The sequence below is a fragment of the Coffea eugenioides genome, chromosome 11 (assembly GCF_003713205.1).
Source record: "Coffea eugenioides isolate CCC68of chromosome 11, Ceug_1.0, whole genome shotgun sequence".
Taxonomy (NCBI): Eukaryota; Viridiplantae; Streptophyta; class Magnoliopsida; order Gentianales; family Rubiaceae; genus Coffea; species Coffea eugenioides.
The window spans coordinates 35,974,766-35,987,939 of NC_040045.1; the positions used below are offsets into that span (position 1 = coordinate 35,974,766).

At 35.3% G+C, this 13,174-nt stretch overlaps 1 protein-coding gene across 1 annotated transcript; it reads right to left on the reverse strand.

The window, feature by feature from the left end:
- Positions 1-82: 82 nt before the first annotated feature.
- LOC113754194 (SEC14 cytosolic factor-like) lies at positions 83-5,563 on the reverse strand. The gene is made up of 6 exons (XM_027298549.1): positions 5,387-5,563; positions 5,031-5,286; positions 2,644-2,680; positions 1,078-1,195; positions 462-572; positions 83-383 (listed from the first exon to the last, which is right to left on the reverse strand). Exons 1-6 carry the CDS (start codon positions 5,456-5,458, stop codon positions 246-248), a joined length of 732 nt encoding a protein of 243 aa, XP_027154350.1. The 5' UTR covers positions 5,459-5,563; the 3' UTR covers positions 83-245.
- Between the last annotated feature and the right edge of the window lie 7,611 nt (positions 5,564-13,174).

Sequence of the window (13,174 nt, forward strand, 5' to 3'; positions counted from 1 at the left end):
TAAATATGATTAACGTGAAATAAGACGATCGTTACTGATAATCGTTCTTGTCCCAAATAATTTTAAAGGCGAAGTCCGGTAATTGTATACCACTAAAGAATTAATAATAACCATAGGATTGGATGTCTTTTGAGTCATAGGGCTCATTATTTTGAGTCCAGAAAGAGATTCAAATAAGGTAGAAATTATTAATTTGTTTGTTTGTTTGTTAATATTTCACAATCAGTTTCACTATGCTCGACTGTCTAATGGTTCAATGGAGTCAATACAACATCTTGCATGAGAACAGGCTTTGCTCGTCCACCATACTCTTCTGGCAAGGCTTCTTCCCCGATGTCCCTGATGACCTCCCTCCTTTCCTCTTCATTGGTTACAATTGTTATCTGCAAACGCTCTCAAATCAGCTAAAGATCAAATTGAAAAAAGAACCTTTTATCGAACATGTTAAAACTTAGACGTACCTTTTGAAGAGTAGCCTTCTCAAGGAAGTAAGAAACCATCTTCCAGACACTCACAAAGAACCGGGGCATATTTAAAATGTAAAGCTTGGCTAAGCGTTCAGGGTAGTAAGCCTATACAAGCAAAGAGTGTTAGATGGAATTAAGCCACAAACAAAAATCAAGAAGTTGGAAGGAAGTAAAGAATTCGATAAAAGTAATTAGTTGGCAGCTGCTAGCAGAAGTTATTTGGCAATCAAGATGGAAATGTATGAGCCTAAGAGAGAACAAATTTGCCCTGCGAATAATTTCCTCCTCATGATCTCTAAGGGAGAAAAGGGCTACCAATAGACAACCTTTTGTGGTATAATATTGCCATCTTAGTAGTATCCTCTCATGACCTCTTTAGATGCGTCATGCACAAATTTGAATCAACGAGATCCTTGCTTAGTTAACACACGGTGATTGCAAGCCAACATGTATGGACTGAGGAAACAAATGTGTGCATTTCTCTCTTAACAACTTTACAATAGTTATAGTTGTATCTTTTCTTTAACAAAAAAAAATCTATAATTGTAAGATTGCCCGGAAACATATGAAATAGTTAGCATTTGTGATTAGAACATTGAATGAGACTTACCTGTAGGAATTGGAAACCGGTTATTAGACCGCGGGTATCTACGTTTTTGTATGAAATATCCTTTAGATCAAGAACAACGGCCAACTTCTCATTTCCAATTTCTCTATCTCCGAAGGAACTGAAAGGAGCAAATGCTAATTGACATCACCGTATAGGATTATCATCTCGACTACTATTGTAAAAGAGCTCTAGATGGAGACTATGCTAAAGTCTCCCAAAATGGAACAATTGGTAATGCACAACTAAAGATATAAGCATTAAAACAGTTTACACACACACAAAACACACAGGAAAGCAAAACTTTCAGTCTACCTCCCAGCATTAGAGAAGGCAAGCCTTGAAAAGATAAAAGTATCAGAATGATTAGAGTTAAAAACAATTTTCGGTGTTAGGTCCCAGCATGCAATCTTGGAATTGAACTTCAGGAAGCAGTTATTGAATGTTCATGTCAGGAAAAAGAAATTCTCAAGTTTTCAGTCCCAAGTGCTTAAATCCACATCACATCCTAAGTTTTTCATTATGCAGTCGGGGAAAATTTTCTTTCTTTTTTCCTTTGTTTTGTAGTTTTCAGCTATCATGCTAACTGATCCTGCTGCAAAAGGGAAACCTAATCTCCTCAAGTTATTTGACAAAAAGACCTAAAACTGTGAGCAAACTACCTCTCTCCAAGATTCTCAATTTCAAAAGCTTTCAAGATTTCGAGTCTCTCTTACTCTCTTACCAGCCCTCTGCACTGTGATATTAACTTTACATTACAGAACAAAATGTGGATTGTGTGATGACTATTTCTAGTCTTTATGTTTTTGTTTCCCATTCATGGTGGATGCTGCAATACAATGCGGCCAAAATTTTCGTATCAAAGATAATATAGCTCCAATTTTCTGTTTTTCGACTTCTAGTAAACTAGCCAGTTCACTAGAACAGAGGATGGCTCTTTAAGAACCTTGTCTAGAAGTATGCAGCATTGCTGTTGTGGAGGCCAATTGTGGATTTGTCCACCTCGGCACCGTCTTGGGCAGGAGGGTGAGCCCTTGCTGCCTGGTAGTGCTTGGAGGGGGGCCTCCCAGGATTCGAACCCTTGACATTTAAGGTCTTTGAGTTGGAATGCCAGTAGCTCAATGGGTACCAGGCATTCCAACTCAAAGACCTTAAAGGTCAAGGGTTCGAATCCTGGGGAGGCCCCCCTCCAAGCACTACCAGGCAGCAAGGGATCACCCTCCTGCCCAAGACGGTGCCGAGGTGGACAAATCCACAATTGGCCTCCACAAAAAGGCAGTAGCTCAATGGGTACTATGCATTCCAACTCAAAGACCTTAAAGGTCAAGGGTTCGAATCCTGGAGAGGCTCCCCTCCAAGCACTACCAGGCAGCAAGGGCTCACCCTCCTGTCCAAGACGGTGCCGAGGTGGACAAATCCACAATTGGCCTCCACAGCTGTAAAGCAGTTCATTTGTAGTTTTTCTATTTGAAGACTGGTTATGGAATCAAGGATAAGTCGCAGCAAACAAAAAGATTGGAATCTTGAAATATAGAAGATCCATCTTTTTGTACTCAACAGAAATGGTACCTTGCAATGGTCTTGTCCAGTAGATGAACCACAAATTCTGCATGAATGGGGAAAGGTTTGAATTAGGTAGAACTCACATTAGAGTAATAGTTGCTGCACAAGAAAGGAGAATGGAGTGGGAGAAAGATGCAAAACATAGACATAATTAGGCTACTTCCATTTCTATTTTGCAATGGTTGAAGGGAAATGATCTACTCTACATTTCATTTGGATTTACACAATTATCTTACACGGCACATCTAATCTAACCTAACCTACTCCTACTCCTGGGGAGGGGAGGAGACTACTCAATGGGATGGCTCAACTGAGCCGAAAAAACCTGACGGGGATTGAACCACCATCAAACCAGTCAGGTGCACCACGCATCCGTATGAATTTAGAACAAATCTCTAATAGAGACACGTTGATGGGAGGTAAGATTTAAACCCTTGACCTCTCATCCCACAATTAATGTGATGGCCAACTCCTCTAAAGGGAGTTGGTTTACACAATCATCTTATACACTTGAATCTTTTTGAGAAATTTTGTAAGCTTGTGCTCTTCCTATGCACCATATTTAATGCAGGATACCTGTAATTTGTACTTGAAAGGTACCTGCCATTTCTGTCACTGGGTTTAGGTGTAAAAGGAGATTTGACCATATTTATTGAAACAAGACAAAGAAAAATCAACGGATTGACTAAATCAAAAAGAAAGAAAGAAAGAAAGAGGTATAATTAGTCAACAGCAGACATAAAAAACCACCAATATTTCAAAACAAGGAGAACTAAAAATGAAACCAGCAGGTTGACCAATAATACTACAGCTAATCAAGATTATGAATCAAAGACCACCATTCACTGTTGAACATTAATACTACGACTAATCTAAGATTATGAATCAGCATTTGATTAAATTTTCAACTTGTGAGACTAATTAACAAATGCATCAAATAAATTTGCGACACGAAAGAGTAGAAGGCAGACAAGGATCACATGTGCCAGCACAAAAAAGTATGCTTCTTAAGCCTTATGCGTTGAACTTTTTTGAGGTAACCATCATGTCTAACTACTAAATACAAGCCTGCAGGCTGTCCTAATAAACAAAATCAAACGTATAAAACGCAAAACACCCTCCCAATAAATTATTAGTTCATAATCTTCAATGTCGATTTTGCACATAATCCAAGAAATTTTTAAAAGCCCCAATGAATATTTAAAGAAGCACAAACAAATGAGCAATGAATGCCAACGAACTTGGAAGAATCATCTACTGCTTGAAAAGTATGAAGTCAACTATACGGAAAGATATTGCTGACTATTTTATACCACCAACATAATTGAACTATTTATTTATAACAAGTCACATCATGGCCTAATAACAAAGACAAAATGAGGCATAAGAGCATCACTACAGCAGTCTAACAAGAATATTACTAGAATTAAGAAAAGGAAAATTTCAAAAATCTCCCCTGATGTTTCTCATAATATGACTTAGTACCCCCTTAAGTTTTCAAAATCTCACTTACCTCCATTGGATTGACTTTTTTTTGTAACATGTTAGCCCCTTTGAAATAAATGCAAGAAAGATAAATTTTTTGTTCCAGTATTACCCTTATGTTATCCTACTTTTGAAGCTTACAACAACAATGAAAATATGAGCGGTTATAAATGCAATAACGAGTAATTTTGTAAATATACATCAATTATTACCTAGTACAAGAAATGATGTTTTAACAAAAATAAAAGGATATTTCTAGATATATATTTGGTCATTAGATAATTTTTTGAATAATTTTATTAATTCTGACTTATTTATAAATTTTTTTTTGTATAAGTAGGATTTATATTATAACCACAAGTATGAAGAAATTATTTTAATTTTCAGTACAACCTAAATTTTATCATGTGTTAAAATATACTTTTTACAAAATTTTATTGACTTCCTTATAACTATGCTACAAAATTTTTTAAGGTATTAATTACTTATCAAATCATTCTAAGCGGTTAAGTTTGACTAAATTTAATTTATCCACATCATTTACTGTTCCACCACCTCGATAAAGAGAAATATGAACCAATATTGAATAGTGATTCGGTTGTTTTATTATCTACATTTTTTATTTAAAAATTCACTTTTTATTTTGACTTTTTGGCTAAATAGTTATTAAGAATACAAGGGTAATGTCGTTAATTTGTGACCTTTAACAAGACATTTAGTCTTGTCAAGCTGATCGTGGAAATAAAAATGAGATTTTAAAATCGTCAGGGAGCTATGAGAAACCTCAGGGGTGGTTTCCAAAATTATCCCATTAAGAAATAGTCCACATGAACTAAATAACTAGTACCAAGAATCACAAAACGAAGGACAGAAATCTTAAAGACAAGATGAAAACACTTGAAAATTACTCTTGAATTGATGCTGATCCTTGGCTGGAAAATGCTTGTTGACTTTGATAAGCAGCACTGGGAACCCTTTTCTGGACAAGCCCTGTAAGTACAGCTTCTCAGCTCCAAGTTCATCCTGAACTTCAGAATCCGGAATAAATCCTAATGGGACAAATGTAGTCCTCCATTTCCGCCACTGCACAAACATCTTTGTAGCTTTATCTGCATCCATTGATCTTGCAATCAAGAACCTCATCAATGTGGGGTCTCCATACTTCTGCAAAGATCAAAACTTTAACCCCCCAGGCCAAAAAGACAGGATCTTGCAGAAAAGGGATAAAGCTAAAATGGGAAACTCAGAAAAATTCAATTATTACCTCAGTGGAAGTACCAAGCTTTTCAATTGATTTCCTCATCTGGGACAGAGCAAGTTCTTGACTTCTCTCCATTTTCAGGCTTTTGGTAGTCAACTGAAAACTGGTCTTTGCTCTGCTCTGCAAACCGCAAATCGGTTCAACTACCTAGCTATTACTAGTATATAGTATATTTAAGAAGCGTTGGAGAGTTGGTTTGGGGGGGGGGGGGGGGGGGGGGGGAGGTGCCTGATTTTCAGGGCCTACGTGGCTACATGAAAGTCTTAAATAAAATGTGACATAATGGAGAGAGGGAATGGAGGGCAGTCGCAGAAGTTGACATTAGCTGGTTTGTTGAATGGACGACGAATCAATTGAGCAACAGAACAAAGAGGAAGAGACGAACAAAAAAATAAATGTACAGGCTACCTCAGCAGATGTGCACAGATGTGCTACTCAAATGGCGGGACTTTGTGTACAATTCTGATGGCAACACACGCATGCCAAGTTTGATGGTCGTATAAAATTCCTGTACCAAAGAAATTTGAAACTTTTTTATTACAACTTGTTACCGTTTTTATAAGTAGAAAAAAAAGTGTTGTAATGATGTAATGTGTATGCTCCGAGAGTTAGCTCGGATGATGGTAGGCTGGTAGTTACGAATTGATAATCGAACCTTCTTCTACCTATTGTGTATACTTGGGGATAGGGTGCACAGCTACAGGGGATTAGTTCAGCGTAAATTGAGGTACCTCCTATGTTGACAAAAAAAAAATATAATGTATATAAAATAAAAAATAATTTAGCATTAATAAACGCTGATTCTGTCTTTTTAGCCACTCATTTCTTAACGTTATTAGTTTTCACTACTTTTTAAAAAAAGCTTGTTTTTGGACACTTCAAAGTTTGCCTCAGAATAAAGGTTTGGCTTGCTTTAAGGTGGATTGAATATGCTTAAATTTTTATGCTAATGATAGAGGTCAAGCGATGTGTTCAATCATAGTAAAGCTGGCAAAGATTAAAAGTTCCATAATCACGTTATCAACTTTGCTAATCTCCTTGCAAAAAGTTATTCCAATTTTGTGTTTTCCTCAATGCCTAAACAGAAGAATCTTACCATTTACCAATCAAAATGTCTAGTGCAATTACACCTACAATTTCACCTGCTAATCTTTTAAAGAATCCTCTCTTGTGGGGGAGTAGGCATGTTGGTGTTTGTGGCCAAAATTTTGGCGCTCAATTAAACTTAGTGCATGTGTTATACCTTCATGGACAGAAATGGTCAATAGTGACAACTGACAAGGATGACCCAGAAGAGTAGGGTAAACCCCTTTCTGTATCTTTATCTTGCTTTCATGGATCTCGTGTGTGGGACTCTGGGCCTGTTTTGAGGCTGATTTCTTACCTCTGAAATTTCTCAACAAATGTTGCTCATGTTTTTTCTTGTGGCCTGAAATACTTGTCCAGTTTCTGATCTTTTGTCAACACTCAACAGAGAGAATCCGTTCCCTAGATGCCACTTTAATTTTCTTGGAATCGTATTTTTTTGGAACCAAACAAGAATAGTGGAATCTAATCTACTAGATTCCACGATCAAACGTTAGACATATCAATGGTTAAGATTTGTGTTGAATCTACCACGTCCAAACCCAAATTTAATAAATTTATTCATGCATAAAATCCAGATTCTCGTGGGTTTGAAAGAGAAAACCTAAACCTAGACGTGTGAGGGTTTAAAAGTACTTTTATAACATGCAAATAAATTAAAAATAAAAAATGATAAATGTGAATCGCAGAGATAATAATATTATACAATTACCATTTTCAAGTGACAAAGTTAGCATTCAAGAATATTGCATCCAAGAATTATGAATTAAAAGTAAGAGATATTATTAACTAATTAGTTATATTTGCTTCAAGGTCTAGATTTGGGTCTAGACTTGAATTATATGATTATGCATGCAACCATGGATGTTTACAATTAAACTTTATTAAGTCCTTGGTAAAATGTGACTACACATAATTTTTTTTTTCTTTTTTTCCAAAGTATGTAGTTTTTTTTTTCTTTTCTTTGTATACGTAATCCAAACAAGATGGTTAGAAACGATTTTCTCTACTTTAATTTACTCTGTGTTTTTCTATTAAAATCATTTCCTTTCTATTAACCTAAACATCGCCTGAGAGTTGTTATTTTTTATTACAAATGATGGAAATTTCTTAGTAATAACGTGAAATGATGGACCTTATAAGTGAAAGAAATAATTCAAAAAACATAACATATTTTAGCATATTTTATATTTTTTTTAATCCATTGTGATTTTTTTTCCTTAGAGAGGCCATATTTTGTCTTGTTCAAGTCTTGTTCAAAATCTTCCAAATTCGAATACTAAGAGTACAGAATCCAAGATGTAAATCTTGATTCCAAATTAACAAAATTTCCTCTCCAATTCTTCAATTTTGCTATTTTATACAGTTCAATGGAAAGTAGCCGTTGTTATTGAATTCTACTGTGCTCATGCTAGTATTGTAATTTGGACAGCAAGCCCAACCGCATTGGCTCCCAATCCCGAAGATGCACTAGATGGCGGATGACTTCACCTAACTTGAAATCGGCTAAATTGGTTTGTTTGGATAGTGAAATTATCTCAAATAATATTTCGCTTGCATCATAGACACATTTTTCAACCCACTTTTTTATCTCACATACATTACATCACAAAAAGTACTGCAGTAATTATTTCAAATAATATTTTAAATAATACCCAATCCAAACAAACCCAACCGAGCAAGCTCACGAGCTGCCCCTTTACGAGTTACGACAACTCCATCTGACCAAAACCAAGTTACAAGAATTTGAATTGGTTTGACACAGAAAAATTAATACCATGAAAAGGAAGGGTATATCGCAAATGGGCAACCCTATAGAGGCCATTTATCCATTCTCATGCAGGAACGAGTGCAAGGAAGCTGAATCAAGAGCAGATCATTTTTCGGCCTCGTTGTCACTCCAAAGATCAGAGTCATGTCTAATTCTTCTGGTTTCAGATCACCATTGTGCAAGAGCCAGCCCAACAGTTGGTTGACAAAATGCTATGCCTGGACAAATTCTTCTTCCACAGCCAAATGGGATGTACTCAAAATCATCTCCTCTGAAATCAATTTTAGCATCAAGAAATCGCGAAGGATTAAATTTCTCAGGTTCACTCCAGTACTGGGGATCTCTGCCAATTCCCCATGCATTAACGATAATTCTTGCATTCTCTTGGCAATAAGAGTGGAACACTTGGGTGTAGCCTCAGGATCTCTTCAATGATTCCACGCAAGTATTTGAGCTCATGAAGGCGTGATTCATCAACATTTCCTTTGTCATTGAAGATACTTCTCACCTCATCTTGTGCAGCAAAAATGTCCTGAAACATAAACAGAACATCTTTTTTTTTTTTTTATACCAGTGATTACATATTTTACTAGACCACAAGATTCGAAGATACATAAAAAAATTTCATTCCTTGAAAATTGTATTTCAAGATTAATCCCGTCCATCTGATTTCAAATTAAACTCATTCTCACCATTACCTGCACCCTAGAAGTCAAAGTGTGACTGTAAGAGCCCCAGGCCCGTGCATTGACATCACACAAAGAAATTCTGTGCAAAACCTCTCGAAAAATACCCCTATAAATTATTCATCATTGAGATACTCGCTCCGTCTCGTAAAGATAGACTCACTTTCTTTTCGTGTCTGTTTTAAATTATAGGCTTATTTCCTTTTCTAAAGAGTAGTTAGTTTATTATTTACTAACATACCCCGTATCTAGTTATTAGCAAATGCACCACTCCATTAGTTAATTATTCTACTTGGAATATTAAACACAACACTAATAACTAGATTTACCATTTATAGGAAATAGTAACATGTGCCACTTACTTTGAAAGAATGATCTAATATTAATAAAGGGCATTTGAGGAAAGTAGAAACAAAAAATAATTGTTGCAATTACATTAACTAAATTTCTTAATTTATTTGTAAATAGAAATAGGCCTATTTTTATGAGACGGAAGGAGTAAGCATGGAAAAATAGTGGGAACCCAATCACTAAACAGATGTCATACTAGTGGACGGAATTCACACTTTTAGGCTAATTTCGCCCCCTCCCAACCAAAACAAAAAAGAACTCTTAGACACTTTCACGATTATTCAAATTCTAAAATATAAATAAAAATTCAAACAGTTTTATATTTGTCTGTAATGTTGCTGAAATCCCTAATCCTAGAAACAACAAAAAAATTTTGTGGACGAGCATGTAAAGCATAAAAAACTATTGAGTTTGAATTTTACTTACTAGGATAACTGCTTTGATGTTTGTATCAGTTAGTTGACGTTCAAAGTCACCAGATTTCTGAATATTGAGAAGAACATCAACGAGATCCTCCCTACCTCCTCCGCCATCCTGTTTTCCTACTTCCACTTTCTGTTTATGGTCATCGAGAATATTGTCTCGAGCATTTTATCAGCCTGCTCGTGTCCTTTCTCCAATTTAAGCCTTAGAGGATTCATCACTTGAAGTTGAAGCAACTTAATAGAAGGGTACATATCCGCTAAGCTGAACCCTGACGCCAGACTACTGGTTTCAGCTATAAGCTGTATAAAATTTTCTCTGTCTTTGTTTCTTTTTTCAAATGCTGCGTGACTCCTGATGCTATAGGTGAGATTGAAAATGCTTCTGCTTAAGTTGAAAATCGATCCCTTTTGTGAATAAATCAAATTAATGAGATTGAAGACCTCATCTTCTCTAATCGATTTGAAAGTTTGCACGCGCTGTGGACTGAGAAGTTCCATGTTGCAGATTTTTCGCAATTCTTCCCAGTATTTGCCATAGGGAGAGAACATAATGCCACTGAAATTATAAGAAGTAATCTTGAATGCCACATGTGTTTTGAAAATTTCTTTGGCCATTTCAGGTGAAGTGACAACAATGGTTGAAATTTCACCAAACTTAAGGTGCATCACTGGTCCATATTTCTTTGCTAAGTCTCTGAGCAAATGATGGATTGGGGAGTCAAAGAGTCGTTGCATGTTTCCTATGATAGGCAGTGGTTTAGGCCCCCGGGGGAAGCCTCAATCTTGAGTTTTTCCCCGAGGGTCTTTCGAGGACTTTGACTACCATGAAATAGAAGACAAGGAAAGAAGTGAGGAAGAGAATGAAAGCTATTGAAGATTGAAGCAACAAAAGTGCAATTTGAGTGATCGATGTTTGCTTGGTGAAGTACTGGTTTTATAGCTGATGATACATTTAAAAATCACTTATTAATTTGGCATCGCCAGAAATTATCAATGTTTTAAAAGGTGAGTGCATTGGGCGGAGCGCTTTACGTCCGTCCAAGTGGGACGAAATCCCTGAGACGTGGGATGTAAGTCTCACAAATTTTGATTTTATAAATATATAAAAAAAAATGTAAAATAATACTACAAAATTATAATATTCATACATATATGTGTGTATATATGTTACTAATAAATATAAAAAAATTGATAAAATTAAGAAAGTTTCAAAAATATTATTGTTGTCTAACAAGTAAAATCACAACTTAATTCTAACTCATACATTAGCCATCTAGAATCATGTTAATAAAAAATATTTAGATTTTGGAATCAAAAGAAAAGGCAAAAAAATATGAAACAAAGTCATGGATGCTTTTTTTTTTTATCCTTCTTTTGGTAGGTGAGAAAATTTAAATTCAAAATCTCTTATTTACAATCCTTCTCATCTTATAATCCAATCTAACTCTTCCCGATTGAGACCGGAGACATGAGATAGGTTAGAAGTCCTTTTTCAACTTTTTATTTGGCAAGTCTTTTTTCAACTTACCACAAAATAAGTCACACTGGGCCCATATTTTAGCAAACTAATACGGAAGTGTTGCTGTTAACAAATTATTCTTTCTTTCACAGCTAAGTATGATTGTTTGCAGATTCCACACTCTCCTTTCTGGGATGATTTGGTTTTTTTTTTTTTTTATTTTAACCAATCATCACATATCTACAACTACTACTGACCTACAGGTAAGGATGGCAACGGGTGCGAATACCCGTCCCGCGGGGGTGTATTGGGGCCGGGGCGGGGGGAAATTTTTTCCCCTGTTTAGAAACGAGGCAGGGGACCCCCAGCCCGCCACCCATTTAGAAAAAAAAAGATATATACATGTGCATAATTATATATATAATGATATTATCAATTATACTACTAATTATACATGTCTATTAATAAAAATTATTAATTATTTTTACTAAATTTATTAATACATTAATATTAAATTCCTAACTACACTTAATACAATAACATTTTCTTCTAAAAAAACACAATAATAATTTAATGATTGTATTTGTGTCAAAAGTAAAAACTTGATTATTTTAATTATATTTATTTTATCATATTAGATTGTATTCAAATAACTTTTGTTTAATTATTTTTATGAGTTTCAATTGTGAAGTTGCAATGAATAATAATTTGGTGATATGTTAATATTTTAGTACTTGATTATTTGCTCAAATTTAATTATAATAAAATTTTTTTTAACACCACAGATGCCCCGCGGGGGAAACGGGACGGGGCAGGGCAAGCGGGGAGTAGGCCTGTCAATCGGGCCTAATGAGCCGGGCTTTGATGAGCTCAAGCTCAGCTCATTTAATTTGAATCATTTTCAGGCTTCGGACTATGAGTTTCGGGTTCATAAATGTGAAGCTCATACTCAGCTCACATAATATTCGGGTTATGAGCCTTAATCGGGCTTAGCCCAAGCTCACTTATTACTCCTTAATTTTCTTAATATAATTACTATAACTATTAAGTTGTAAACTAATTTAACATTTACAAGACTATAATATTAAAACTAAACATGAACAAATAATAGTTCTTAAAATGTATATAAACCAAAAAATTTTCAACAATATTTATATTTAATCCATTCAAAATGCATGAAAAATAATACTAATAAACATGCGATCATAAGTCAATACATTTTTAAAAGTTAAAATTTTTTTATAATCTTGTAATTGAAATCCAAATATGCTTGATGATTTTTGTGTTTGTAGACCAAAAAAAATCAACCAATATTATGCCAATACAAAAATTTACTCAACCAATAAGAAAAATTAGAGATTTAGTTATGCATTACCAATATTGGCTCTCAAGAAAGTTCATGAAAGAATTTTTAGATATATTTTTGTGTTTTGTAATTTATGTATATATTTAGTATTTAGTAATAATATATTTGGATATATAATTATACATAATATCAAAATATAAATATTATATATATAGGTAATTAAAGGGCCGGGCCTATATCGGGTTTGAGCCTAATAAGGCCCAAGCTCGGCTCACATTTAATTCGGGCCTAATTTTTAGGCTCAGACTCAGACCGGCTCACTAAATGATCGGGCTCATCGGGCTTTCTGTCGGGTCGAGCGAGCCGAGCTCGGGTTGGCCCAGCCCCATTGACAGTCCCAGCGGGGAGTGGGGGACGGGCGGGGAGGGAGGGGTGGGAGAGGGATCCCTCGCCCCATTGCCACCCCTACCTACATGGGAGGGATAGATCCAATTGAATCATCAAAAATTCAAAAGGAACTGAACCGCCACCAAACCCATCCTAAGATTATTTGATTTTTTTTTTTTTGATCAATCATCACATATCTATAACTATTACAAATCTATAAAGGCACTGCACTGGGGCATTTTTTTTGGCCCCCTATTTTTTCTGGGATAATTAATTGTATGAATTTCCTCTTAATTATCACTGACTTGTGCTTTACTCTC

What these genes read in the sequence shown, in the direction of transcription:
- LOC113754194 (XM_027298549.1), bottom strand. Translation starts at nt 5,458, where the DNA reads ATGGAGAGAAGTCAAGAACTTGCTCTGTCCCAGATGAGGAAATCAATT. An exon ending in GGATCAGCATCAATTCAAGA is followed by an intron (nt 2,681 to 5,030) that starts GTAATTTTCAAG and finishes CCATTCATGCAG; the next exon opens with AATTTGTGGTTCATCTACTG. An exon ending in AGAAGGCTACTCTTCAAAAG is followed by an intron (nt 384 to 461) that starts GTACGTCTAAGT and finishes GAGCGTTTGCAG; the next exon opens with ATAACAATTGTAACCAATGA.